General features: G+C 52.9%; 1 protein-coding gene across 6 annotated transcripts; it reads left to right on the forward strand.

Annotated features, from left to right (window-relative positions):
- The first annotated feature begins 55 nt into the window (after positions 1–55).
- On the forward strand, positions 56–25,529 carry PURG (purine rich element binding protein G). 6 transcript variants are annotated; one of them, XR_010472490.1, is made up of 5 exons: positions 56–194; positions 1,221–2,058; positions 22,782–22,889; positions 23,429–23,537; positions 24,269–25,529. XR_010472490.1 is itself a non-coding variant. In XM_065062506.1 (2 exons), exon 2 carries the CDS (start codon positions 1,234–1,236, stop codon positions 2,236–2,238), a length of 1,005 nt encoding a protein of 334 aa, XP_064918578.1. In that variant the 5' UTR covers positions 56–194; positions 1,221–1,233; the 3' UTR covers positions 2,239–22,568. The 6 variants fall into 6 exon arrangements, 1 of the variants encoding a protein (XP_064918578.1); XR_010472489.1 differs by lacking the exons at positions 22,782–22,889; positions 23,429–23,537; positions 24,269–25,529 and adding exons at positions 6,458–6,491; positions 6,526–22,568 and having other exon boundaries at positions 1,221–6,423; XR_010472486.1 differs by lacking the exons at positions 22,782–22,889; positions 23,429–23,537; positions 24,269–25,529 and adding an exon at positions 8,323–22,568 and having other exon boundaries at positions 1,221–8,101.
- The last annotated feature ends 86 nt before the right edge of the window (positions 25,530–25,615 follow it).

Here is a 25,615-nt window from a genome sequence, read left to right on the forward strand (position 1 = left end):
CGGCACCCACCGCGCTGCCGCCGCCGCCGTCCGAGGCCGGGCGGGGCCGGGCCGGGCTGGCGGGGCGGGGCGGGGCGGGGCGGAGCGGGGGTGCGCCAGCCCGCGGCTCTGCGCGGCGGGGGGGGAGCGGCGGCGCCGCCGGCTGCGGGCGGTGGCGGCGGCTGAAGGGTAACGGCGGCGATGGGCGCTGAGGGGTGAGTGGTGGGGACCGGGGGCGGCCGTGGGGCGGGAGATGCGGGGCTGGGGGGCACTGCGTTGGCACGGGGGGCAGGACTGGGGGCACTGGGGGGCAGTACTGGGGGCACTAGGGGGCAGAGCTGGGGGCACTGGGAGTCAGTATTGGGGAACTGGGAGGCCAAGGGAACAATACTGGGAGCACTGGGGGGCAGTAGTGGGGGCACTGGGACCAGAGATGCAGTGATAGGGGCACTGGGGGGCAGTACCGGGGCAATGGGGGCAGTACTGGGAGCACTGGGACCAGAGATGCAGTGATGGGGGCACTGGGGGGGCAGTACTGGGGCAATCGGGGTGTAGGGGACAGTACTGGGGACACTAGAAGTCAGTATTGGGGAACTGGGGAGCTAGTGGGGCAATGCTGCGGACACTGAGGAGGAAGGAGGTGAAGCTTTTGGGGCACTTGGCTGTAATGCAGTGATGGGGGACACGGGGGGGGCAGTACTGGGGCACTGGTGGGCAGGGGCTGGTACTGGGGGGGTCCCTGGGGGCAGAGGTTGCAGCTCTGGGTGGCAGTGGAGGGGGATGGGCAGTGCTGGGGAGGACCTCAGTGCCCCCCAGTGCCCCCCAGTGCCCGGGGCGGGGGGGGGGCACACACAGAGCTGTGAGGGGGACCTGCAGCGGGGGGTCTGTTTTGGGGTGTCCCCCGGGGTCCCTCTCACTGCAGGGAAGCGGATGCTGAGGCAGCCGGAGGGCCAGGGCTAGGGGGAGCAGGCTGCCAAACTTGGGCTTTGGGGGGTCTGGAGGGCTGCAGGAGGGGACAGCGCTGGCAGGAGGGTCCCCACGCCTGCGGGATGTCCGCCAGGAGCCGGAGCCGGGGGCGGGGAAGAGCGCTGGGGACGGTTGGGCCGCCGTGGCAGCCGGGAGGGAACGTCGGCGGCTTTCACCGGGAGAGCGAGCGGCGAACGGAGCCGCACGGCGAGAAGCCGAGTGGGCCCCTGGTGCTGATGTTGTTGTCTGTGTCTCTTGTTCTGTGTCGTTTCCAGCTGATCGGTAAAGATGGAAAGAGGGAGAGGAGGAGGAGGAAGGAACCTGGGAGGCTCTGGCTTGCACAGGAGCATTTATTCCCAATCCCAGCAGTACCAGTACCCGGCCTCCTCGCAGGGGGGCTGCATGGAGATCCAGGAGCTGGCCTCCAAGAGGGTGGACATCCAGAAGAAGCGGTTTTATCTGGACGTGAAACAGAGCTCCCGAGGCCGCTTCCTGAAAATTGCCGAGGTCTGGATAGGAAGGGGCAGGCAGGACAACATCAGGAAGAGCAAACTGACCCTCTCCTTGTCGGTAGCCGCGGAACTGAAGGACTGCTTGGGGGACTTCATCGAGCACTACGCCCACCTGGGGCTGAAAGGGGGTCCCGGCCACCGGCACGAGCACAGCGATGACAAAGAGCAGCATCCCCGGAGGAGGCAGCAGCACCCGCCGCCTTCACCTCCGGCCTCCGTGGGCTCCGAAGAGCACGCCCACAGCGTCCTCAAAACCGAGTACATTGAGAGGGACAACCGCAAGTATTACCTGGACCTGAAGGAGAACCAGCGCGGCCGCTTCTTGCGGATTAGGCAAACCGTGAGCCGGGGACCTGGCGTGATGGGTTATTTCGGCCATGGCTTGGGACAGGAGCAGACGATCGTCCTCCCGGCGCAAGGGATGATCGAGTTCAGGGATGCTTTGGTCCAGCTGATTGAAGAGTACGGCGAGGGCGACATAGAGGATCGCAGGGGGGGAGGCGACGACCCCCCGGAGCTCCCCGAGGGCACCTCATTCCGGGTGGACAACAAGCGCTTCTACTTCGACGTGGGATCCAACAGGTACGGCATCTTCCTGAAGGTAAGTGAGGTGAGGCCACCCTACCGTAACACCATCACAGTGCCCTACAAAGCGTGGACACGGTTCGGGGAAAATTTTATCAAGTACGAAGAAGAGATGAGGAGGATTTACAACAGCCATAAAGAAAAAAGAATGGATGCCAGAGGGGACAGTGGTGAAGAGCAAGAGGGTCTCGAATAGAGCGCATTGGACTGGCCGTCTGGTAAAAGATAACAAAACAAGCAGAAATCGGTGAGAGGGACTGACTTGTAGTAATTTAAACCCACCCCTTTTTTAAAATTTTTTTTTGTAAAGTCCTTTTTCCGGTAGTTCTCGCTAACTCCAGTACGTAATGTTATCTGGTTATCACGTTAAATTACGCCCAAAACATCTCTGTATGTCTTATGAAAGTACCAACCTCCCGAGTCTGTATGAGTCAGCCGCTTTGAGTGTTGAAGGCTCTGGAAGTACACGTATCAGCACAAAAAAAATCCGGCACTCTGACCTTTAAATAGTCCAGATAAGGCTTGTGTTGCACTTCAACATGATACGAAAAGAGACCCAAACCAAACCTTGTGCTGACGTGTATCGATTTCTGCTTATGACGGGTTTTTGGGACTGAATTCTGCCTGTGCTCGGTGAAAAGCCACGGGGCATTTACAACAAAAATCATCTCTGTGCGAATTGCTCGTGTGTGTCTGAGGAGAGGGAGAGGTTTTAAAACTGGCGTCTGCTGGTTGCCGAGTCTGAGACGATGATTTTGCGTGGGTAAAACCTCGATGACTGGTCAGACCTTCCAAACGTGCTGGTAAAGAGTGGAACGTTTGTTATTTATTTAGTACTTATGGGCTGACCTGAGTATCCCAGGAGGGCAAAGTTCTGCTTGAGTGCTAAGCCTTCGAAATTAATGGTGATGAATAATAACCCACTCCTCATCTAAGTGTTCTGCCCACGCGAGGCCCATGAGGTTTTTTTGTTTTTAACGCATTCGTCTGAAATTCAGAAGGTATTTTTGTACTGGGGGTGTTGTGGGCTCCAGCTGTGGAGCGGGTGCGCGGAGGGACGGCCGCGACCGGGGCTCCCGGCTTCTCGGCCAGTCGTGAGGCGAACGCGGTCACGATGTTCCCTCACGCGAGGAAAACGCCGGGCGTGTTCCTCCTCCCGCCGTGAAAAAGAAAAGCCCTTTGGGGGGTTTGGTGCATCACTGAATTTGTCTAAAAAGGCATCTCTCTCGTACGTCCCCGCAGCGCGGTTCGGAAGCCGCGGTTACCGCCGCCCCGGGTTTCCCGTCGTGTTGATTTGACAGGTGTTGTTTTTCGGAGGTAACGCTGGCGCACACCCTCACCCCCTCCCAGCGCTCCCAGCGGGGCCGGCAGCGCGCGGGTCCGTTCCCGGTCCCCCCCCCCGAGGTTTCAGTGCCATCCCGCTGAATCCCTCGTCACGTAAATTCTACACCTGGCGATATAAATTCTCTGCCCGGAGGGAGAATGTATACAATTACCTGTTTAGGAGATTGAGGAAAGACTTGGAAAATTCTTTGTCATTTCTTAAGAACTGGATATTATAACGTGATGGGGCTTTTCCAGCCTTTGGGCAACCAGCTCCTTTCCCTCTGAAACGAGCGGGATTTTTATTCAGCGCCAGGTTCTCCCGATAACCTGGTACCCACCTTTGAAAGGGTTTTTGTGCAGTACGCGTTAAAGGATCCAATCAGATATTTATGATCAATTGTACTGGTTTTTTAGAGTGGCACAGCGTGCACGTGGACCGGCTGTTTTCCCATCCAACCATTACCTGGTTCTTTTTTTAAATCTGTTGAGAAATTTATCTCCAACCAGACTGTTGATCGCTCTTAGTCTGGACCCACCTGCACGCTGCACGGCCGCGCTTGGTCTGAACCGCGTTACCTGTTCATGTCATTAACCGTAACAAGAAGAGTTGGGGAGGCAGGGGTGGGAACCAAGAGGGTAATCTGGACTGTAGTTTGGGTACTAAAAATACTCGATCTGTTTTAACTTAAAAAAAAAAAAAGAAAAAAAAAATAGAAGCTTGCACCAAAGTCACCAAAGAACCTTTAGGAAAATGTTACGATTGTGACAGGAAGTAAGAAAGTTAATTTCACTGTTTTAGGTGATTCCCCCTTTAGGCAAAACCACACGTAGCAGTCAGAGCAACCGAGCCGCTGGCCTCGGGTCGCAAAGCCCCGTCCGTTTCTGGGCAGATTGCTCCTTCGGGTCCTTTCGCAGCTCTGGGCGAGAACAGCTCAGGGACCTGGTGGACCAGCTGGAGGTTCACGGGGCTCCCCGTTCATCCTCGCCCTTAGGGCTTTGGTCCCAGTGCTTTTAACAGGTCAAGTAAAGAAAAAAAATAATAATGACTCTACATCCGATTATTGGTGTGAAACCGGAATTTAGGGACTGAGTCCTTGATGCGTGCGCGAGCGCATCGCTGACTGCTGCTGCCCGTCACAGTGCCTGGAGTGAAAATTCACTTGTGTCCAACAAACCGGAGCTATGAATGTACAAACTTTTCACGCTCGCCTTCCCCTTCGTGTTTCATCCCCGTCCTCCCCGTCCCGGCCGCCTTTGCCTCGAGGGCTCGGGAAAGCTCCTGTGCTGGCATTTGCCCGAGATAAGCGCGTGTGCTGTCTGTGATCGCGCCTTCCCCGTGTCCCCTGGTGTTGGTGAGGAAAGTACTTGCGACGGGCAAAGAGATTGGAAAGGGACAGTTTCTTCACCGTTTTGAAAGAAAACAAAAACAATAAAGAAGTGCAATGGCTTTTCTTACTGCTGCCCACTCGGCGTTTTGGCTGAAGGGCGGTGCAGCGCAGCCTGGCTCCATCTGAGGCTGCCAGCAGCGTGCGTTTAAAGCGTTGGTTTTTTAATAATCTTTTATCCTGTGTTAATTAATTGGCCTTCCTCTGGCGTTAGTTCATTGTAAGTACTCCCCAGGAATCGCTGCTGGCACGCGGGCATCCCGCCGATCCGCAGACGCGGTTGTTCCCCGGCACGGGACGCACCTGCGGATCCGCACCCGCATCGGCATCTTCGCGGCGGTGGCCGGCGGGTGAACTGCCGGCGGCGGGTTCCTGGGAAGCGCCGGCGTTTGCAGGCCTCGTCGTTGGAGGGTGATACACGCTCGGAACGTAGCAATGCAAGGCGGTGACGCTGAGATTCGGAAACGGGTTCCGCGTCGTTGTGTGTGCACGAAGGGCCCAGCGAGGTGCCCTGGGAGCGCTGAATCCCGCGTGCGTTTTAAGTGTTCGTTCCTGGTGCCCTGTACATCTGATGTACATCTGATGTACAGATGTACTGCCGTGTCCCTTAAACTTGAGCAAACACAAGCTTATTTGCACTAGAAAGAACGGCCAAAAACAATCCTTAGGAGGACAGGGTGGGCAGCACCAGTCTGAACCTCTTTTTTTGTTTTTCTCATGAGAGAATTCCCTGTGAAAAGCCCTCACCTCTATTTCAAAAATTGTATGGTCCCAGCAGAAAGTCTGTCAGTTCAATAATTAAATCATAATGCACTTTATATTGTGTAAATAATAGACTAGGAGCACATGTCTGCTCCCGCTCTGGTAGGGGGATGCTTCGCTCACGCTGAAAGAAGCCGTCTCCTATTTTAAGGATCCTCTCAAACCACCAAGAGTGGGATTGTTGGGTTGTTTTCATTATTTCCAGTTTGGATCTGCAGAGCTGCTGAGCGCCCCCAGCTCCGCCGCCGCCGCGGCCCCTCGTCCCATCTGCAAATCGAGGCCCCAGCAGCGCCGTCGAGGCTTCAGCCCGAGTTTTCCACACAGAACCTCGACAAGGCCAAGTTTGGCAGCTCCCGTGTGCTGGGGCGGTCCCTAAAAGAGCTGATCCGGTAGGGGATCCCCTGCCTTGCAGCCGGGGGGGTGTGTTGAGTCCAGCCCATCGAGCCGGCTTTCTCGTTAAGTTACAGAGGCTGGGGTGCGCTAACGAAGGGTCAATGCAGCGAGGGCGTCCCATCTTGGTGATGGGCTTTACCCAGCGAGAAGCTGCAGTGGCTGTTGGTAATTTACTCGTCGTCGTAAGTGTTTCTTATCTGTATCCGATATATACCAATTCATATTCACATATAGGCATTAATGTATTTATGTGAGTATATCGTAGCCTGAAGTAGCTCGTAGCAAAATAATCTTATTTATCTCAAGTACGCGGTCTAGAGAAGGAGCAGTTTTCTCCTACTACCGGTCTGGATAAAAGCCTTATTCCACCCAGGGCTGGTTATGTGCTGTTTATCGCGGCATTTTTAGGATTTCTGCCTTTAAGCGCTGTCGTTCCGTAGGTTTTCAGCAAGGTCGCGAGGGAAAACTGAGGCAAAAGAAGGCAAAACTTCCTCGGAGGCGTCACTGAGCCGTAGGTGAGCAGGAGCAATAGGTGAGCAGGAGCCGTAGGTGAGCAGGAGCCGTACATGAGCAGGAGCCGTAGGTGAGCAGGAGCTGTAGGTGAGCAGGAGCAATAGGTGAGCAGGAGCCGTACGTGAGCAGGAGCTGCGGGCGCCGCGTTTCGGTGCCGTTTCACCGTCCCCTGGCTCTGCAGACCTGTACTGTCATGTTCGTAAAGCCCAAGTACTAAAAAACCCATCCTTTATACAAAAAATAACCCCACGCAATTACAAAAATCAATGTCAGCATGCTTTTCTTTCCTGCTAAAGACGTCATTATAATGATTGCATCATTTTTGTTTTCCCTGTATCCTACTGACGTGAGCTGACCTGGCGGGGAAGGGGGTTGGCAGCGGTTATGACACCTACTGCTCGCTTGGCTCGCGGCCCTTTTGTCAACTGTTGTCATTTTTATAGCAGAAAAAAAGTTTATTATTGTGTATTTTTATTGGGCAGATTTTGCACTTGGTCTAAAATTAATTATTAAGCAGTTTTAGTCCCACGGCATCCCTGCGTTTTGCTGTGCGTACATTATATTTAGATACAATTTATAAAATCGTTGTTAAAGAAAAGCGTACCTCCCATTTAATTTTCTATGCTGTTTCCATCCAAAATTAAAATGCCCTTTCTTTTTCATTACTTCCGATGTTGTGATGTCTAAAGTTCACCATTCCCCCCTGCCTTGGTCTCGGTAGCAGTGAAACCTGCGTGGTCTCGGTTGCCCTCCTGCAGTTCGCTGTCGCTTCGCCCATCGGGGCTGCGGGTGTTTTGGGGTGATGCAGTGCTGCCCCAAAATGGCCAAATTCTGTTGTGAGCACCGGGAGAAAAGCCCCTGCCAGGGGACAGGCTGGTTTGGGACTCAGGTATTTTGGAAAAGCTAAAGCCGGGTCATTCGCCTCTCTGTTCCTCCAAAATCCGCAGAAGCTTTCACGGGCTGACACCGATTCTTCTTCCCAACATCTTGTGGCGCCCGTGTCCAGTTCCCCGCCCACGCCTCCTAAAGGCAACGATATTTCATGACAAAATATCGAGGTAAAACAAAATATCAGGAACTCCTGATATGGACATGGAGTAAAAAATTGGTTCTCCAGAAATGTCAAAGCGTGAATTGAGGTTTTAGGATCCAGCCATCGTTTTGGCATTTCTGTGACGGACGTAATTAGATTGCTCCTTCCGTGCGCCGAGGCGTCGTGTGGAATGTACGTGTACGTTAACTTCTCGAAAGGTATAAGCTGGATTCACCTCCTGGCTTTTCCTCTGGTTGGCTGCGTTTTGTGTCTGTGCTGTATGCACAAGTACCGGCTGAGCCGCCACGTCCCTGCCCCCCGCCCCGATCAAACCCTCATTAACACCTTGCTAACTCATCTTCCTGTCCGATGGGCTACCTCAAACCGTGCGGAAATCGCGAGTTGTAAAAGGCATGTTCCATCTTTTAGGCGTTTGAGAGCTGTCCTGCACACCGGCGTTTGGGGGGGTGGATAACGGTCCTGGCGGAGCTGCTGCTGGGAAATTGCTGAACAGCGCTGGGGGCAGTCCAGCCCGTAGGCAGAGCCCGTTTGACTGGAGCTGTTTCTTCGTCTTGGTAATTCCCCAGGCGGAGATTAATTGGAGGAAAAGACGGCCCATCGAGTCGGATGCTGGGAGACGGCTGAAGGTAAAACTCTGCCCAGCCCCCCCAGTGCTGTGCTGATACAGCACCTATGAGTTTGTGAGTGTATGACACACAAACTAACGTAGCGAGATGGAGAGAGGAATATTTTAAAAATACATATGCATATCTATATTAAAAATAGTATTTTTTTCCCATTTCAAATAAGTCCTTAGTTTTCAAGACACTGAGATTTTAGCTGTTGTCTTTCCTGTTTTCCTTATCAGAGGTGTCCGATGTGCAATAGGAGCAGGGAGACAGATTCCTGAAGCAATATCAGCGCACTGTACCGCTCGCGTTCAGTCTTTACGCTACACATCGCCTGCAACGGAATCTGCATTTCCAAACAGCAGCCGGCGCGTGCGATGAAAGGCCGGGCTTAACCTCGGGCTCTTACCCGGATTCCGTCTGGTTCCAAGCGCCTGTTGGCAGGAGGCAGAGGGACAGCGGGGTAAAACCAGAGAGGAGCGCTTCCCAGCCGGGCTCGGGAACCCAAAGGCAGGAGGGGGCGGAGGATTCACGCTCCGGGGAATCTCCCAGCACGGCGATGGTTTGATCCGCAACACGTCGTGTCCACGGGGCAGCTGCTCTTTGCAGAAGAAAAGGATCGGCAGAGGCTGGAGGGGATCAGGGGGATCAGAGGGATCAGAGGATGGGCCGCCTGGGAAAGGGGCTTTCAAGAACCAAACTCCGCGCCCGTCTTTGCCCAGGGCTTCGTGTCATTTTCAACAAGGCTCTTTGCAGATGGTCACTGCTTGTCGCGCCTCCGTTTTCCCGCGCTGTGGTACTCAGGTCTGATGTACAGCAGCGGTGATGTTAACGGGTGCTGAAAGCTGCGCTGGAGTGAGGGAAGTGCCGTAATAACTGCAAAAACTCGGGAAAATCTGTCAGCATCTCAAGCTGGGTCTCCTGATAGCGGGGGCTGGATACCTGTGGCTTTATTCTGCCCGTGCTGCTGTTCGCCGCTGATAAAACGGGGCGAACGCTGCCTCCCGACCTCGAGGGGCTGTGATGAGTTCATTTGGCGTTAGGGCTTTTGTGATGTTCTGATGCTGATTGATCCTGATGGTTCTGAAAGCAAAATAAGAAGAAATTTGGTGTGAAACATACTGAATAGGTAGTATGTGGTGTTTGGAAGGTATGCATAGGTAAGGCTTGGATTACATAGAGAGTGATGAATGAAAAAGAAACATATACGCTAGAGGAGGAAGGAAAGTTGGAAGAGATTGTGTAATTAAGCTCTCTATACAGTCGGAATTAAGGTTGTGCATATAAACATTACTTCTGGCACTTGCTCACCTTTGGTTGCTCAGTTTTGCAGCTGTTTTTGCTCTGCTGTTTTGTGTAAGGCTGTACTGGTGTCTCGACTTCTTGAAAAAACGCTGGGTTGCTCGATAAATTTGGGGTTCGATCCTGAAGGGAGTCTCGCAAGCCTTGCCAGGACTCCTGCGCCTCCGGCTTTCCTCCAAGGGTACGTTTCAAGGTCCACACAACGAAAAAGCTTCTGTATTCTTCCCAAGCTGAACAACCTGGAAAAGCCTCCAGTGCTGGATATTCCTCCCTCCCCACCGCACTCGCCCCCAGGCCCTTTTCCGGCTGCCCACCCCTGTTTTGTTTCCCCAGCTTCCATCTGGCTCTGTCGCGTTTTGCCTTGTAGGCGAGAGGCCGTGCTCTCCAGGGGAGTTACCGAAACAGTTTGTTCCCGTCCTTGCTGCAGCCCTTTTACATAATTAAAGGCTGTTGTCAGGTCTCTTCTGCATCCTTTTCTAAGCAAATACAAAGCCTTCCAGCAGGGTAATTTTTAGCCCTCGTCGTGTTCTTGTTGCTTTCTGATCAGTCCGTCTTCTTCTTGAACCCAGAATTAAAGAATCCGGAATCGGGAGACGTGCTTTGGCTGCCGTCTTACCAGCTTGGAGTGGAAGGATTGCGAGCGACACCGGGCTTTGTAGCTCCAGTATGCTGGTTTTTGACACGGAGTCCTGCATTATCCTGACCAAGCTGCACCTCGTCTCTTCTCAGATTCCTCCTTGAGTTCGCCAAGATCATTCTCAGTTCTAACCCTGTGCCGTCTGCAAGGTAGATAATTGTGGTCCGTCATCACATCTTTGGTTCAAATACGGAAGAGGGCAGGATCCTCATTGGGATCCACTTGATACGTCCTTCCAGATTGACTGGAATACCAATTAAACAGGCTAATTGTACAAATCACCACCTGTTCTTCCTTGAGGCTGTGAGTTTTTTCCAGCTGCTGATTTCTATTTCTCTCCGCTTTTCTCAGTAGGCTCTATAGAATCTAAACAGCCATTCTTGCTCTTGTTTAGGAGTTTTAGAGAATCTGGACTATTAATATACCAGAGCACACGTTTTCCACAAAGCTTGGCAATAGAAATCTTTGCTGTACGTGGTGGGGCTGCAGAATCCTGGCTCATTCGTGCCTCCGCTTCTTCCTCAGCCCATCAACACGCGTCCTCCTAAAGATTAAATATTCTTCTAAATACTAAATATCACGGCACCCTCCCTATAGTCACAAAAGAAGCACGAACAAGATACCTGTTCAAACGCAAACATCAAGAATTCGTCGAGTGACAATATAAGCTCCCTAAGCCGGTTTGTTTGGAAATCTGGGCTTTCCCTTTCCACATCTCCAAGAACTGTCACAGAAAAGTGTTCTCGTCGTGCAGTAGTGTCCATGGTCACCAAAATGTTTACATGAACTTTGCTAGCTTTAACTACATTTTTGTGTCTAAATTGGCATTCTCCCTGCATATTCTGCTTCTCCCGTTTCCTCTCCTGACATGGATGTTCGTGCTCGTGCCCCATCTTTCCCCCCTTGCGTTACATTTCTGGACTCTCTGATTTTCTGCAGCACTAGTTCTGTATGGCCGTGACTCGCCTCTCAAAAACGTGGATCTTAAAGCAAAACCGGCCAGCACCTGAATTTTGGTTTTCCATGATCCTTCCAGCAGTGAAACACTCGGCAGAGGAAGAGCTCCTTCTGCGTTAAACCACTCAGAGCATCGCGTCATTAGCGGGACCTGGAAAACAACATAACGACCTGGTGTTTGAGCAGCATTTCCAATGGACAGGGCGTGACTGTGGGTTTCCAAGGTTTGGCCAGGAGAGGTGTTTCGGAATCTTGTCGTGGGTCATCTCAACGTGCTGAGGGTGGTAAGTCCCCAGCGCTGCTCTGCGTGGGAGATGGAGCAATGTCGTGGCTGCGGTGCAGTCCCCACGTCAGCGAGACACTCGGCGTTTGCATTAACTGCATCAAAACCCCTGGGGTTTTTTGGGTTTTGTTTTTATTCCTTTTTCCAACTCCAGAAGCTCCCGCCGCTCTGAAAGTGAATTGGATTTTCCTTTCTACCGCAAGGCGGTCTGACAATTCGGCGTCGGTGTAACGACGAGTTCCTCCTGCTCCGTGCAGGCTCCCACACCGCGCTCTCATCGCTCCACACGGACATCCAGCACCTTCCAGAAGCGCCTTTAAGCATCTGTCTCGCATCTGCCACGCCACAGCGGCTCTTTCATCCCTCCCCTTCCGCGGGGAGAGGCTGAACGTGCCAACGCCAAACTGGTGTTTTTACCAGAGGTCAATCACCCCGCTGCTCTGTACTAATGAAGCACATCACTTGCCAGCAGCTGCACATCCCCACGGCTTCGCAGCGCAGCAGCAAAACAGAGGGCTCGGGGGGGGGCAAAATGGGGCGTTTGCATGGCTGCCACCGCCCGGCAGGTCAGCGGTGTTGAGCAGGAGCGCTGGTGTCTCTGGAGTTTCCCCTCTGCCCGCTGCTGCTGTGCAAATGGTGAGTTTTGCTCCGCACGCAGCCATGCAGAGTTTGCTCTGCGGCCGCGTGGCTGGGAACAGCCTGGTGGCAACAGACTCGTTCTTCCCCAAAAAGCTCGCGGGGGAATGCGGGGCCAGAGGCCGCCCGTACATTCGGCTGGTGGAGCAGTTCCCGGGTTCACTGGAGCTCTGCGCGCGGTGCACAGCTGAATCGCTGATTCGCCTGAGGAGCACCCACCATCGCGGCTGCTGCGTTTCCTCCGGAGTTTTGGACACGCACAAGGTCTTTATAGCGCTGATCAGAAGAGGTAGTTGCGAAGGAACCGAGCGGCCTCCGGCGATGGTCTGCTTGCCGAGACGCCAACAGACCCCGAGCAGAGTTTGAGAACTGCAGCATTGTGCTGTTCCCATTTTTTGATGATTTTTTCCCAGCTGTGTGCTGCAGCGGGGATGAGCAGAGCCCGTTGATAACCAAGAACATCCTCAAGCTGAGTTAATCCATGCCGAACGCTTTTCTTCTCTCTTCGCCTTTCCGGGGGGTGCAGGATTATACCGGGTGAGTCCTGCAGTCCGCAGGGGATTTTGGGGCAGACTGCCCTGTTTCTCCAGGCTCTGATGTGATCCCAGGGGACCAACTCAACCCTACAACTTTTTCTGATTAAGCTGTTTATGCTTGTAGCTTCTCAGTGCTCTCTGGCAAGTGAATTTCGTCAACTGGTTTCAATTCAACATGTCCATCTTCCATGCCACCCACCCCTAATCATCAAAAATCGTTTTGCTGTCAAGTTCTCTAAAGCTGTAGCGTCTCCCCTCTTGATGTGATCGCTTTTCTCTCTGAGATACAGAAGGTTTTGCTGGACCCTTCCCGAAGGTTACGTGCCCATCACTCTATAGTTAGTGGTGAAATTGTTTAATTTGAGCATTTTTAATAATCCCGCCCGTGCTGGTAAGATTAGGGAAGGTTTTTTTGGTGCGAACACTTGATTTTAAAGCTGAGAATAGGCACCGTGTTTGAGAGGGTGAACTAAACCCCGTGCCTCTTACCTCAGGGTGTACCCGTTAAACTGCCGCTTTATTTCTTGCAGCAGGGGCAGCAGCACCTGCAGACGTTTGTTCGGCTCCGTGTGCAGGGTTGTTTTCCCCCCGCTTTGCTCTCAGGGCTGGTCGTGCCGTTCCCTTTCCCAGTGTGACCTCTAAGAGTGGTCACCAGTCTGGTTCCTGTCTCATGGCTGACCTGGCCCAAAAGCCCTAAATTGGGTTTTTCCTGAGTTTACCACCTTTTATTTTTTTGAACCCTTTCTTATGAACCTCTCTGGAAGGGTTGTGCAATGCCCAAAGGATCCTCGGTTCCCTCCATCCCCGTGCGTTTCTAACCGCTGCGACCGCAGTAGGACAGAAGGATGTGTAACCGGTTTTATTCTTCCCCGGCGTTTGTTTCCCCCGTGTGTGTTTTGATCTGCTCTGCCCTCCACCGCTCCCGTTCTGCAGCTCCAGTCTGCTCCTGCAGCCCCACGCGGGCGGTGGAGCTCCGCTTGGTGTTCACTGCAGGCTTGGGTGATCCTGCAGCCAAGGAGCAGTTATTTAACCACCCGGCCATTCGTCCGCTCTGTCATCGCTCCCCTGGGCTGCGCAGACCAGTTACCTGGGGCAGATTTGATCACAGAATCATGGAATCACTTTGGTTGGAAGAGACCCTCAAGATCATCGAGTCCAACCATAACCCAGCCCTGTCCGTGCCCCATGTCCTGAGAACCTCATGTCCGTCTGTCCAGCCCTCCAGGGCTGGTGACTCCAGCACTGCCCTGGGCAGCCTGTTCAATGCCCCACAGCCCTTTGGGGAAGAACTTGTTCCCCAGATCCGACCTCAGCCTCCCCTGGCGCAGCTTGAGTCCATCATGCTCTTGTTGTAGATGACCCATTTCCTCCTACCAACCACCGTGCAACATCTCACTTGTGGCCAACATGTGGCAGCTTCCCCAGGGACGAGCTTCACTGCATCTGCTGCAAGTGTCGCTCTGAGCTTGGACTCTTGTTTCTCCCCACAACTGGATCCTTTGTTCTGTGTAACCTTAATTTTGTTCCGCTGAACGCAGAAGTAGGCTGCGGTCTGGAATTGCGTCTCAAGCTGAACATTACCAGGATTTCACCCTCCCCGCGACATTGAAAGTGGTTGCGGAATAATGAGAGTCGCTTTCTTTTTCTCTGCATGCATAACAACAAGGTGCTTCCACATCAGTTTGGGAATCAATCCGTGGGTTTGGTGTGGGTGAGCAAATCCAGGTAGGTGGGATGAGCGTACCCACAGCAAAGGTGGGACCTAGATGTCGAGATAAGAGCTGTTCCTCTGCCAAGTCTTCCATCTCTTTCACAGTTCTGCGCTAGCTCCGCTTGTGTGTTATCTCGAGGAAGGCATATTACAGAGACTTTTCTTTTAAAAACAGTCACTTCATCTGGCAGTGCGTGTTTTGTGCTGCTGTGTGCACCCACCTGAGCAAACCCACCATCCACAGGGTCAGGCTCCCCCCTTACCCCTCCCTGCAAACTGCTTTTCTCACCTCTTTTCTGCCCTCGGGACACCCCCTCTGCAGCAGGGGGAACCTCCCTAAACGCGCTCAGCCCTTTCTTTTGCAGCCCACAGCCTCGGCGCTTTGCAGCAGCAGCCCACGGCTTCTGAAAGCTTCTTGCCTTCCCTGAGAGGATCCAAGAATGGGGAGGGACTGCAGCTCCAAGCCTGGCAAAGATACAGCCTTCTTTTGCTGCCTAACCCAGAAAGGAGGAGATGTCACCTCCAAAATATTCCTGCAAGCCCCCCACAAAGAGAGGAATGGGCTGTTTTGGAAGGTGCGGGGGGGCTCTGGGGTGGCCTGGTCTACCCTGCGTTGTCTGCCTCCAGACCTCCCGAGACAGGCTCTTCATTGCCCTCCAGAGAGGTGCCACCTTCTCTGCGCGGCGGGAGGAGATGGAGAGAGCACCGATCTTCTCAACCTCCTCGGGCTCTCGAGAACATGAGGTTTGTTCTCCTCCATCCCGCAGCCCTTGAGCTGTTGCACGAAGCCCTGGAGCTGCTTCTCCGGTTGTTCCAAACCAACGCCGACCCCTTCCCCTCGGTGGGGCTGAAGATGCTGTGCAGAAGGAGGCCAAGTGTGGCCAATACGTGGGTATTTCTGCTTGCCGCAGCCTAAACATCAACCTTCTCCAGGCTTCCAAGGGCTTCCTGCCTTTCTAGCTCATTTTCTAGACAAATTAAAATCAGTAGTTTTGTCCCAGCCATACCTGGAGAGCTCTCTCTTGCCCGTGAAGGAGTTTTTTCCCTCTCCCTTGAATTTTGTCTGCACGCAGAAATTCATGTGAAATGAGCGTCGTGATATGGGGAATGGGGAGAGCAGAGCAGAGCGTTCCTCTGGATAGGGCTTGATGCAGTTTACAGCAGCTTGTAGAAGATTGGCTGGAAGGTAACCTGATTTGGGCTAAAAAAGCTGGTGCTGTTAAACCGTGTTAGTGATTCTTTAGTAGACGGTCCAAAATAGCTTTTTTGTGACCTCTGACATACAGAAAAGATAACCACGTTTTTGATCTCAGATTGAAGAAGCAGTTTGTGCTGGAAGAAAACTTAACGTTCTTTAGAAACCATCTCGGGATGGCATTTGCTGTCAGAAACATTGCATGGGGAACGTAAAGCAAACCAACCAGAACTCACAGGTCTGGATCCACGCGAGGCGGGTGTGCGGAGCGCTGCCACGCTGCACTCGGGCTGGATTCCAGCCGTGATCCTCCCTCCTGACCGCACTGAAGACGGGAAATTTCCGATAGCCGCCGCGTGTTTCGGGGGCAGTCCTTGGTCACCGGCTGTTGTCTAGGATGCTGTTGTCTTGGATGCAGAAAAGAAAACCATATTTCTGGTTCAATTTCAAATTAGGGGGCTGTTTTCTGCCAAGCTGGCCCCCCCGCCGCTTCAACTGTGCGTTATTCTCTTTCTCTTTCCGCCGGTCCTGTTACACGCCGCTCAACAGCTGCTGCATTTAATCCCAGAAGCTGTAGCTGGTAGCGAGCAAAGTGATCTCCATATAACCTCTCTCGTGCTCATAAGTGTGCATTATGAAGCTTAACCGACGGTAATAAAATGTTTTGCTTTCAACGCGCGGTCCCCGCGGCCCAATGTTCCCGTCTTCAGGCCCCGTCGTTGCGGCAGCGTGATGGATCCGAGTTCTGCTGCTGCCCCCCAGGAGTGCCGCTCGTAACTGTGGCCGCGGGCACCGCTGCCTGGCAATGCGCGCGGAGCCCAGCGCGGACGGGCGGAGACGCCCAGCACAGCCTCGCGGGGCTGCCGGTGGCGTCCCCAGGGGTTAACAGAGGCCCCCGTGAATACATTCGTCATGTACGCTTTGCTCCCCTGGATGCGTTTGCTCTTTGGCAAAGATTTTCTCCTGATGGCCAAGGAGGACACTTCTCCGTCAGACGGTCACAGCGCCAGGTGGGGGCGAAGCCCCCTCGAGGACTGCGGTGGCACGCGGGGGAACAGAAACAGAGGCGTGTCTGCAACCCGAGGGCTTTTTCATCCCTTTCCCAACAGGTTCATGGCTTTCTACGTTGTGGGTTTTTTTCCTTCTTGCGTGCAAAAAAGGGCATTTTTACCTCGCCCGGCACGATGGATATTTTTGTGCAGGGGGGAAAAAGACGCTTCTTGTCCACGTTGAAGTAGCCATACAAAAGGCAGGAAGTCTGAAGCCTGTGCACTTGGAATTTCATTCTGCTTTACACATCATTGATGCTTTTATTGAAAGCATCTTTTCCCGATAAATAATTTAAAGGCCGTATGATTTTCCTTCTCTAAACGTAAAGCACGAATTTCAAAGCAGGGAACTCCAAGCGTCACTTTTGTGGTGCAGCAGGTTGCATTAGCCCTACAGCTCATATTTGTTAAACCAGATGCGGTTTCCCGACCTTGAAGTCGACAGCATTTGGTTTGGAAGCGGAATTTCCCGGGCAGGGCCCCCCCAGAACAGCAGCAGTACAGCTGTGCACATACAGCTGTTTTCGAGCAATGACAACGCAGCCTTTTTCTGGAGATTGCCATTTTGTAGATCAGCTGCTTCCCGAGCAGCCGCCGCGAGGACCACGAAAAGATGGATGATTATTCCTTCCCGGAATCGTTCTTCCGCTGCGGGATCTGCTTTTCGTCGTGGCAATTTGCATAGAATTAAAAATGGCCCCGCGTTCGGTTCGCGTTGCGCCTTGGCTACCGAGCCGCCTCGGATCGCGCTTTCCTCGGCTCTGCGTGGGAATCGCGTTATTCACGATACTCATTCGCGCAGGCACCTGCAGGCTTCAACACAGCAAAAGCCTCGGCTTCGGGAAAAAAGACATCGCTTCTAATAAACCTCCAGTTTAGTTGGGTTTTGGAGACTGGAAAAGTCACCGAGAATATTTAGATGAGAATCTAGTGCTGCAGCTGAAGGAGGATTTTAGAAGTGCCTGGAAAAGCCAGCGCTCAGGCTGCGGGTCAGGCCACGGGCTGGTGTGCAGCCTTTTCTCCCAGCAACCTGTGATTCATTTATTGTATTTTTTAAAATGTAGCAGGGCTGCTGGTCCAGGTGAGGCCAGCACTGCGAGGAGCCCAGGCCAAGGGGCTCCTCCTGGCCTGTTCTTGGGACAAACTGAAGTGGCAAGAACACAACCTGACATGAAAACACCCTGGTGAGAGCGGCGCGGGAAGCTCCTGTGCAACTGGAGGCAGTGCCCTCGCGTCAGATCCATCACCCTCTGCCACAACCGCTTGCCAAATGTGAAATGACCTGGAAAATGAGGAATGGTGCTACCGGAGTTTTCACGCTGGCAAATTTTCCGAAGATGCGAGGGCTGGGTTTGGTCTCGACGTCGAGGTCTGTGGTACATAAACTAAATATTACCCGAGCGCCTACGTACAACAAGTGGTGAGATTTGCCAGTCTTGCGAGATTTCCCTAGCCCCTGGGTGCATCCCCTGGCCTCCTTGTTTAAACAGCAGTGGCGAAAATAAGTGACCTGGGTTTGACACTTTTCTTCTTTCCCCTCGGCACATTAGTGTTCCCTGTTTCAGAAAAGCCGTCTCTAGTGTTTGTTCTCTCATAAGGAAAATATTTGCAGCTTTACCTGAAGCACACCCAACATACTCTGCCAAGTCCAGCAAGCCAGTACGTGGGTTTGGAAAAGAGCTTTCTCCATTAAAATAAAGTAAATCATCCCTGGCTCAGACACAGCAGCTGTTGCCTGGTAAAACCGGTGAGTTGACGGCCATGGGAGACACTTGTGTTGCTCGATCACCTTTTATTGGCGTGCCTGCCGAAATATAGCGAGAATGGGAAGTCCGGCTTTCCCCTTTTCTATTTGGCACTTTCATTTTGGGAGAAAATGCCCCGGTTTTGGCAAGGGCCGAGCGGCTGGAATAGCCCATCGGGCAGCTGCGGGAAGCGCGTGTTGAGAAAAAGGGGAAATCGGGATGAATTCCCATTTTCCAGCCTCTTCCCAGGAGCGCGCTGGCCCAAAGTCCTTCTGCACTGTTTTCCTTCATAGCAATGGCGATGGGTCGTTAGGAACGTCAGCGTTCACTAGGCCGCCTTCGTTGTCTTGTCCTCGCGTTAATTGTCCTTTCACTGCTAGGGTGGCGAACAGAAACAAGCCAGCTTAACGCATTATCAGATAGCTAAAAAACAAAGCGAAAAGACAAAGCAAACCGTGAATAAATAGGTGAATAGGCTAAGTGTGAGATTAAAGGAGGCAGGCTGTGGTGCGACTGCTCCGTGCAGTGCAGGAGGAAGCGTCGGCGCAGTTGTTGCACACCCTGGGCAGGTTTCCAGGCTTGCTTTCGCTAGACCTCCAGTATCGTGTTGCGAAGCCTCGTGAATATTCCGAGAGACTCTTGGGGTTGGTTTTTTTCGGGTTTTGGTTTTGTTTCTTTTCGTAAGGTGTGTCCACTCGCTTTCTGAATGGGTTTGTGAAAGTGCCAGAGTTCCTGGAGCTGTTCTGTATCGTAAGCGAAAAGGTGTCAGTCGTTTGCTCGTGTGTGTCCACAGGCTGAGCCGTGCCGTCCCGCATCCCCCGCCGTGCTGTGATTTGAAGCACTCTTTGGTGTGGCATGTGCAGTTGCAGTGCTGTCTGGTTTTTCGTTTCAGCCCCCGGCCCGTGTTCTCCCCGCGTTTTGGACACTGAACCAAACCACTCAGAAACTAGCACTTTAAGTACTAGTAGTCACTTTGCTCCTGACCGTACTGAGCACTGCACTTTTGTAAGTACTGTTAGCACTGAGTTTGAACCTTTATTTCCCCCGCTCTATTTAGCCCCTTAGGCACGTTGTTAATTACTATGGGGCCATCAAAAGATATTTTTGAGGTGTACGTCACCGCTGTCTGGTGCCTGACTTCCATCCCATACCCCTTAGTGACTTTATAGATGAGGGAATAAACCCATCGAAGCTTATTTCACACAACAGGACCAACATCTGCGTGACCAACGTCCAGGCAGATGTGGTCCTTGAAAACTTTGGGGTCGTCCGGAGACCCAACCGCATGGCTTTGCAAAACACCAAAGAGAGAGGAGGAGTCTCAACAAGGGGTCGGGATGGTGCAAGATGGTCCGGTTTACACTGGGAATGGCGCAGACTCGGAGCCAGGAGCGTAGGGCAGAGGCTCCGGGTTTCGGTGCTAAACCCTGGTCTGTGTGAGCAGGGGGGGCCGTGCAACAGCAGAGTTAAAACCGGCCCGAGATGCCGGTGAATTAATAAAAACCGTGCCCAAACCATTGCAATAAAAGCCGTCATTGTGCCTGTACTGCAAGTGCTGTTGAGATTGAGCGTGGGCTTAAGCTACAAAAGGTGTTTGTACGTAAAAAAGACTTAGAGAAGATTTAGAAGATGGCGTGAGGAGCTGAGCAGGCCGCGTCTTAGGAGGCGATTCAGACGCGTGTGAAGTTCCTGTACGGATGGAGCTCCCCCGCCAGCAAGAAACCAGTAGTGGAGAGTCTGTCCCAACCGGTACACACAGCCCAGTTCTCTAGGATCTAAACAGCGTGATGATCACTGGGGTGCAGAACAGTCCAGGTTTTGATGTCCCAAACAGTCCCAGTGGTGTTTTGCTTCTTTAAAAGCCCCGGTGGGTTTTCCACAATGGCAAATAAGTTGTGAGAAAATAGGTGTCTCGGCTTGGCTTGTGGCGATGGAGCGTTTTTCCCGACCAGCTCCGGTTTCGGTGGCTGGTTTCGCTCGGGTTCGATTCAAGCTTCCTTCTTCCATAGACCGTCACGGGTTTGGGTATTCAATGGGAACGGAAGGTGGTTAAAAACGCCGCAAACCCTGGCCACAAGTATTATGCTCTTAGATTCCCTAGCGTTTAACTGAAAAATGGAAATGGAAATAAAATCCAGACTTGTTTTCTTTCTTCTTTCCCCCCAGCCAAATGAACCATGCGAATGTAGCTTTAGAGAAGCAGCGCCAGCGATGTGGCTGCTCTGTCCGACCCCGAGCGGCGGGAGCCGAGCCCCGAACCCCTCGGGCACTCAGCACCCGCGTCCCGCTCAGCACCGCCTGGGGCAAACGGAAAACGGCATTTCCAGTTCCGTTCCATCTCAAAATGTTTCCGTTTGGAAAATTCGCTCCCCCAGCGAGCTCGTCGCTCTCCCTAAGCCCTTGGGAATTAAACTCACAGGAAAGGGGGATGTGGAACAGGTTTGGTTTTGTTTCTTGCCCCCGCAGGTGTAGTTTTTTGCCCATTGGAGCCGGCGTCTCATTCTTGGGGCACTGAGGCTCGAGCGTTTTCTCGCGAGGCCCGAACGCAAAGCCTTGCACGGCACCTCTTGCTTCGGAAGGGTCTTTTAGGCAGGAGAAAGCTTTCGTAGGGATTTGTCATGTTTGGGGTTTCAGACAGCTCACAGGAAAGCATTGTAATGGCACACGGGCCATGATTTACCGACCTTTGCTTTTCTCCAAGGGAGACTTTTTAATTCGCCTCGATAGTTCATCTCCCTGAAAGTCCTTTCGGACCCGTGCAAATGCCCTTGAAATGAGTCAAGTTCATTGAAAGCAGTTGTGCATTGCAGGAAGCAGTCGTGAAACGCCACGCACCCGCGCACCTCTCCCTGTGCACGTGTGGACGTGCGCACACGTAATACTGATATACTATTTCCCCAGCTGTTCTTATTTTTTGGGGGGATGGTTTGGTTTTGGGTTCCCCCCTTCCCAGGATATTATTAACCAAAAGGTGTTCTAAAGTCATGGCATGAAGACTCCTCAATGTAAATCTGAGTACCTTGTGATGCGAATTAACAGGTTTTTCCTGAAACTTTATGTGATGCTTAATATTTTTCTTAGGAAGTTTTGTTTAATGTTAGATCATTGTTCTGGAGGATGTTGGTCCTACTGGCATTAAACTAATGGAAATAAAATGCATGTGTTACAAGTGTAGAAACGGTGAAGAATTAAGTGTGAACTTACTGTACGATGCTGAATCTGTTTTCAAACAATCTGTTTTGCTGTTCAATAGTTGACATATGGAAATGCCAATGTACTGTAATTTAGCACTTTTCCAATGGACCCTGTTCTCACTATGCCCGAGGGAAGAGGCGATTTTGGCTTGGGGTCATCAGGATTCCACCTCTGGACCTTTTCTGTGTGTTTCGGCACCAGAATCAGCCAGGGGGAGCTCAGATTCGAGGTTTTCTCGTGGGTTCGGTGGCCGGCGCGGGGCGGAGGGGACAATTTAGTGTTAACAGGGTGCAAAGTGTGACTTGTCCTGTACTGTACTGAAAGGGTTAATTGGTCAGTGGCTGTATTGTACTGTATGAAAACTCATGAATTGCCTTGTATTATTTCCAATGGACTGTCCCGTGTCCCCCGACCCGTCCCCGGGTTTCCCAGCGACGCGTGTGATCTGTCAGGTCCTGCAGACTCTCTGGTGCTAAAACCTTCCCGTATCCGATGGTGCTCCTGCGGACGCTGGCGGACAACACGCGCACCCAGAGCTTGAACTCCACCACGTCCTTCCTGTCTGTTTGTATGAAGTCCACACACACACACGCTCATGAGAAAACAAACAAACATGATAAACTTGAATTTGTCTCGAAGCATCATTGACAATCTAATGTTTTCTATGTCTGCTTTTATTTGGGATGGCCTTTTCTCTAGAAAGCAGCGCGCTGGGAGGGGTTTGCTCCTGTTCACGCCGTGGTGGGCAGGTGCGGCTGCTCCGGCTGGGCCATCGTTGGTCCATCGGGAGCCAGCGAGGAGGAGGAGCTGCAGGTGCCTTCGGATGAGCCCGACCCTAAAAAGCAGCCCGTGACCCCCCCGTCCATATGTAGGGATGAACCTGCCACTTCCTTTGTGGCAAGAATTGGCTTTATTATGAGGATGGAGGCGGAAAATTGGAGTCACGGGCAGCTCCCGAGGGCACCTCCATCTCCTGCAGCGTCGCTCGCTGAGGAGCTGCCGCCCGAGCCCAAGGTCTGGCGGGTGACACACACGTCGGGCGGCGCGAACAGACCCATCCCCTCCCATCTCTCCCCAACGCGAGCTGCTTTCTGGACAAAATAAAATCTGACTATATTTTATATCGATTTGAAAACGAAAGTCTGATATTTACCCCATCCTCAACTGAATTTGCATATTGTTGTTTGCCACGATATTTGTTCTGTCTTCAAATAAATTTGCTTACTTGTGTAGTCTTAACTGTCTGCTCTGATTCCTATAATCGAATTTATCGCCGCCGCAACGTGACTTCACAGCGTCTCCCCTCTGGGCGCTTCCCGCGAAGGCGAGAAGATGTGTCTGCCCAGGAGGGGAAATCATTGCAGCGACTCGCAATATGAATGTTTCTCTCTCGGTTATCTCGCATTCATCTCCCCGGGGCTTTTCCATTTTACGTCTTCTCTTTTTTCCCAGTCTTTGGTCAGCAGACCCTGCTGCCCGGTAAGAGCGCGGCAGAGGAACGGCCGTGCTTCAGCCCGCTTCATTTGAGAGATGGAGTCACTGCTGATACGTTTCTGGAGGGTAAGTTGTTTCTGACGGCGGCAGAATGGAGGGATTTACGGCTCTGAGCTCGCCGAAAGCCGTGGGCATCGGCATGGGGAGCGGGAAGTTGGCATCGGTCACGGGCGGGCAGTGCCCTCCAAAGGCTGCCAAACCCATTCGCACCTGCGTTTCCAGGGGTGTCATCAAATCAGCCGGCGGGCGGAATAAAAGGAACGAGCCAGTATTCCTGATCTGCCTGCGTTTGCAAACAAAACCTCTTGTGACGCTGTCGGGTTCTGAGGGTTCCCCCCCTGAAAAAAAGGCTGGCTTTGGATTTTAAAGGTTGCAGGCTGCTGTAGGAGGGTGTTTTATATTCCCTTAAAAATGTATCTGTAGCCAAAGGGAACATTTCAGGGGAGCCTGTACCAGGGCTGGGCTTCCCACCCTTCCCTTCGCCACCTGTTAGGACCACAGGGTCCATTTTCAGGGATTTCTCCCCGTCTCCAGGCACCGTTCCCCCCTCTCTTTGCCTCTTTCCTCCCCTCTGCACTGACATATCCCCGGCGTTTTCTTCCCAGTTTATGAAGGTTTTGTCGATGTCTCCTGCTCCTCCTTGTGGTACAAGCCTATGGGGAAGGACGCTGGCACGGGAAGGACAGAGCAGAGATGAGTCCTGTGGGGAACAAGGTACATATGCCTCAAAACAGCAGGCAGTGGGCGCTGCTCAGTCCCTGAGAGCACGCAGCATCTGTGTATCACCCCAAATAATGCAGATTTGCTTCCCCAGGTGATGTTTTGGCAGCACCCCACCCCGGGGCAGCTCTCCTGGTGCTGCCTCTCCCCTCTTTGGGGGCACCTGGGGACACCTGAGACCCACCTGGTGACCCCTCTGCCCGCAAAGATGGGGACAGTGTCACCGGGAGCTGTTATTTTCCAAGGCAGAAGAACCCCCTGCAATAAAAGTCACGGAGGGACTCGTTCCTCTCGCTGCCCATCTACCAGGTGCTGAGGAACTGCAGGGAAATCCACCGCTGCCAAATGAGGGGGCGCGTGGGAGCTGCGCTGCTGGGAAGATGTATTGTCCGCTGCCACGCGGGGGGTTCGCCTTATCCCAGCGCTGCTACGTTCTCCCCTGCACTGCCGCGAACACGGGGAATTCGGTCAAAAATAGCCTCTGGAAAGAAATGACAAATAGAACATGCAGGTGTATGCGAATGGCTCTGGGGAGGCAGATTTTCTGGGTGCTGAAATGGCAGATGATGGGCAATCTTTAAGAGTAGCTACCAAAAAAAAAAAAGCCCACCAAATATATATATATATATATATATATATATATATATGACTCCCTTTACTTTCTTAAACGTATTTTCAGTTGGAAAGCTCGCTTCAGTGATCTTTAATTTTCTCCTTCACCTCAGGGCGAAGTCCACAAGTCTGGCTGCTTTATCCGGTGGGACGGAGGCAGAAGAACCCGCGCAGCCCCAGTGCCTGGAGGGGGACACGCAGCTCTTCCATCCAACGGGAAAGAACACCGCGGGGACTTCGCTGGCTTGTCTTATTCTGCTAAAAATCTCCAGTGTCCCACTGCTGATCTCCTGAAATCCTGGTCCTCACTGCCTGGGGCATTGAACCCGAGCGTATGCAGCACTCCAGACTGGAATGATTGTTAATATTTGTGTTAATTAATACCGTGCTGTATTCGGGACATCATGGTACACGTGCTCTATTTTCAATCGCGTGAAATTAAACCTGTGGACACAGTAACACATATAAGGTGGTGTAATGCATACCAGAGGTCCAGGGCAGCCTTGCAGTATCGCTCCACAGAATTTCGAAGGAATTTGGAGAAGTGAATTAATAATACATATTAGCTGAATTGATTGAAGAAAGATGGGGATTGCTATTACATTTCAAAGTGAGCCACTGTCCTGCTGCCAGCGCTTGGGGCTCGACACCCACAGTGGGTGCGAAAGCTTATAATTGTGTTTTGTTTTTTCGTAGAGAGAACGGAGCAGGAAACACCAGGAGACACGGCCACGACTTGAACATCAGATCCTGCAAACCAGTGGGTGATGGAGAGCCCCGGCCTCGGATCAAAACCTGAATCTGAGCCCTTGAACTGGACAGAGGGGCGCGGAAGCCGTCCCGCCCGGCTTTAACCCTCCACCTGTGCTCAGTTTTCCTGCGGGGAGCAGGAGGTGCCTGCGCAGGAGACAAAACCACCACCCTGACAGCAAACTCCTTGTTTCAGGATTTCAGTGGGACTTTAAGATCACGCACACACGTTGTGTTTGCCTCTTATGGTGTGGAAGTGGTGCCGACTTTCCATGATTTATTTCACTTGGTGCTGTAAGGCGTTTCGGTCCCTTTGGGTGGAACAGGCGAGACACCAAGTACCGTAAACCTGTGTGTACGTCAATGCAGGTGACAACCTCAGCAGGCTCCTGAGTCACAGGTAGTGCAGGAAGGGTACGAGGAGTTCACCCTGTGCCCGTGCCCATGGGATCACAGACGGTACGGGCTGGCGGGGCCCAGCTCCCCAGTGCCACCATGGGCAGGGACATCTGCACCAGCTCAGGGTGCCCAGACCCCGTCCAGCCTGGCCTCGGTGTCTCAGGGGTGGTTCATCCGCCCGTCTCCGGGCGCTGTCTGCCCGGTGGCTCCGGGCTGCCCCCGGCGGCACGATCGCGACGACCCGGTGCCGCCCGCTTCCGCCGGGGGCGGGGCGCGGGGGGAGGCGAGGCTCGGGGGGGCGTGGTTCAGAG

Source organism: Columba livia, chromosome 4 (genome assembly GCF_036013475.1).
Source record: "Columba livia isolate bColLiv1 breed racing homer chromosome 4, bColLiv1.pat.W.v2, whole genome shotgun sequence".
NCBI classification, from domain to species: Eukaryota; Metazoa; Chordata; class Aves; order Columbiformes; family Columbidae; genus Columba; species Columba livia.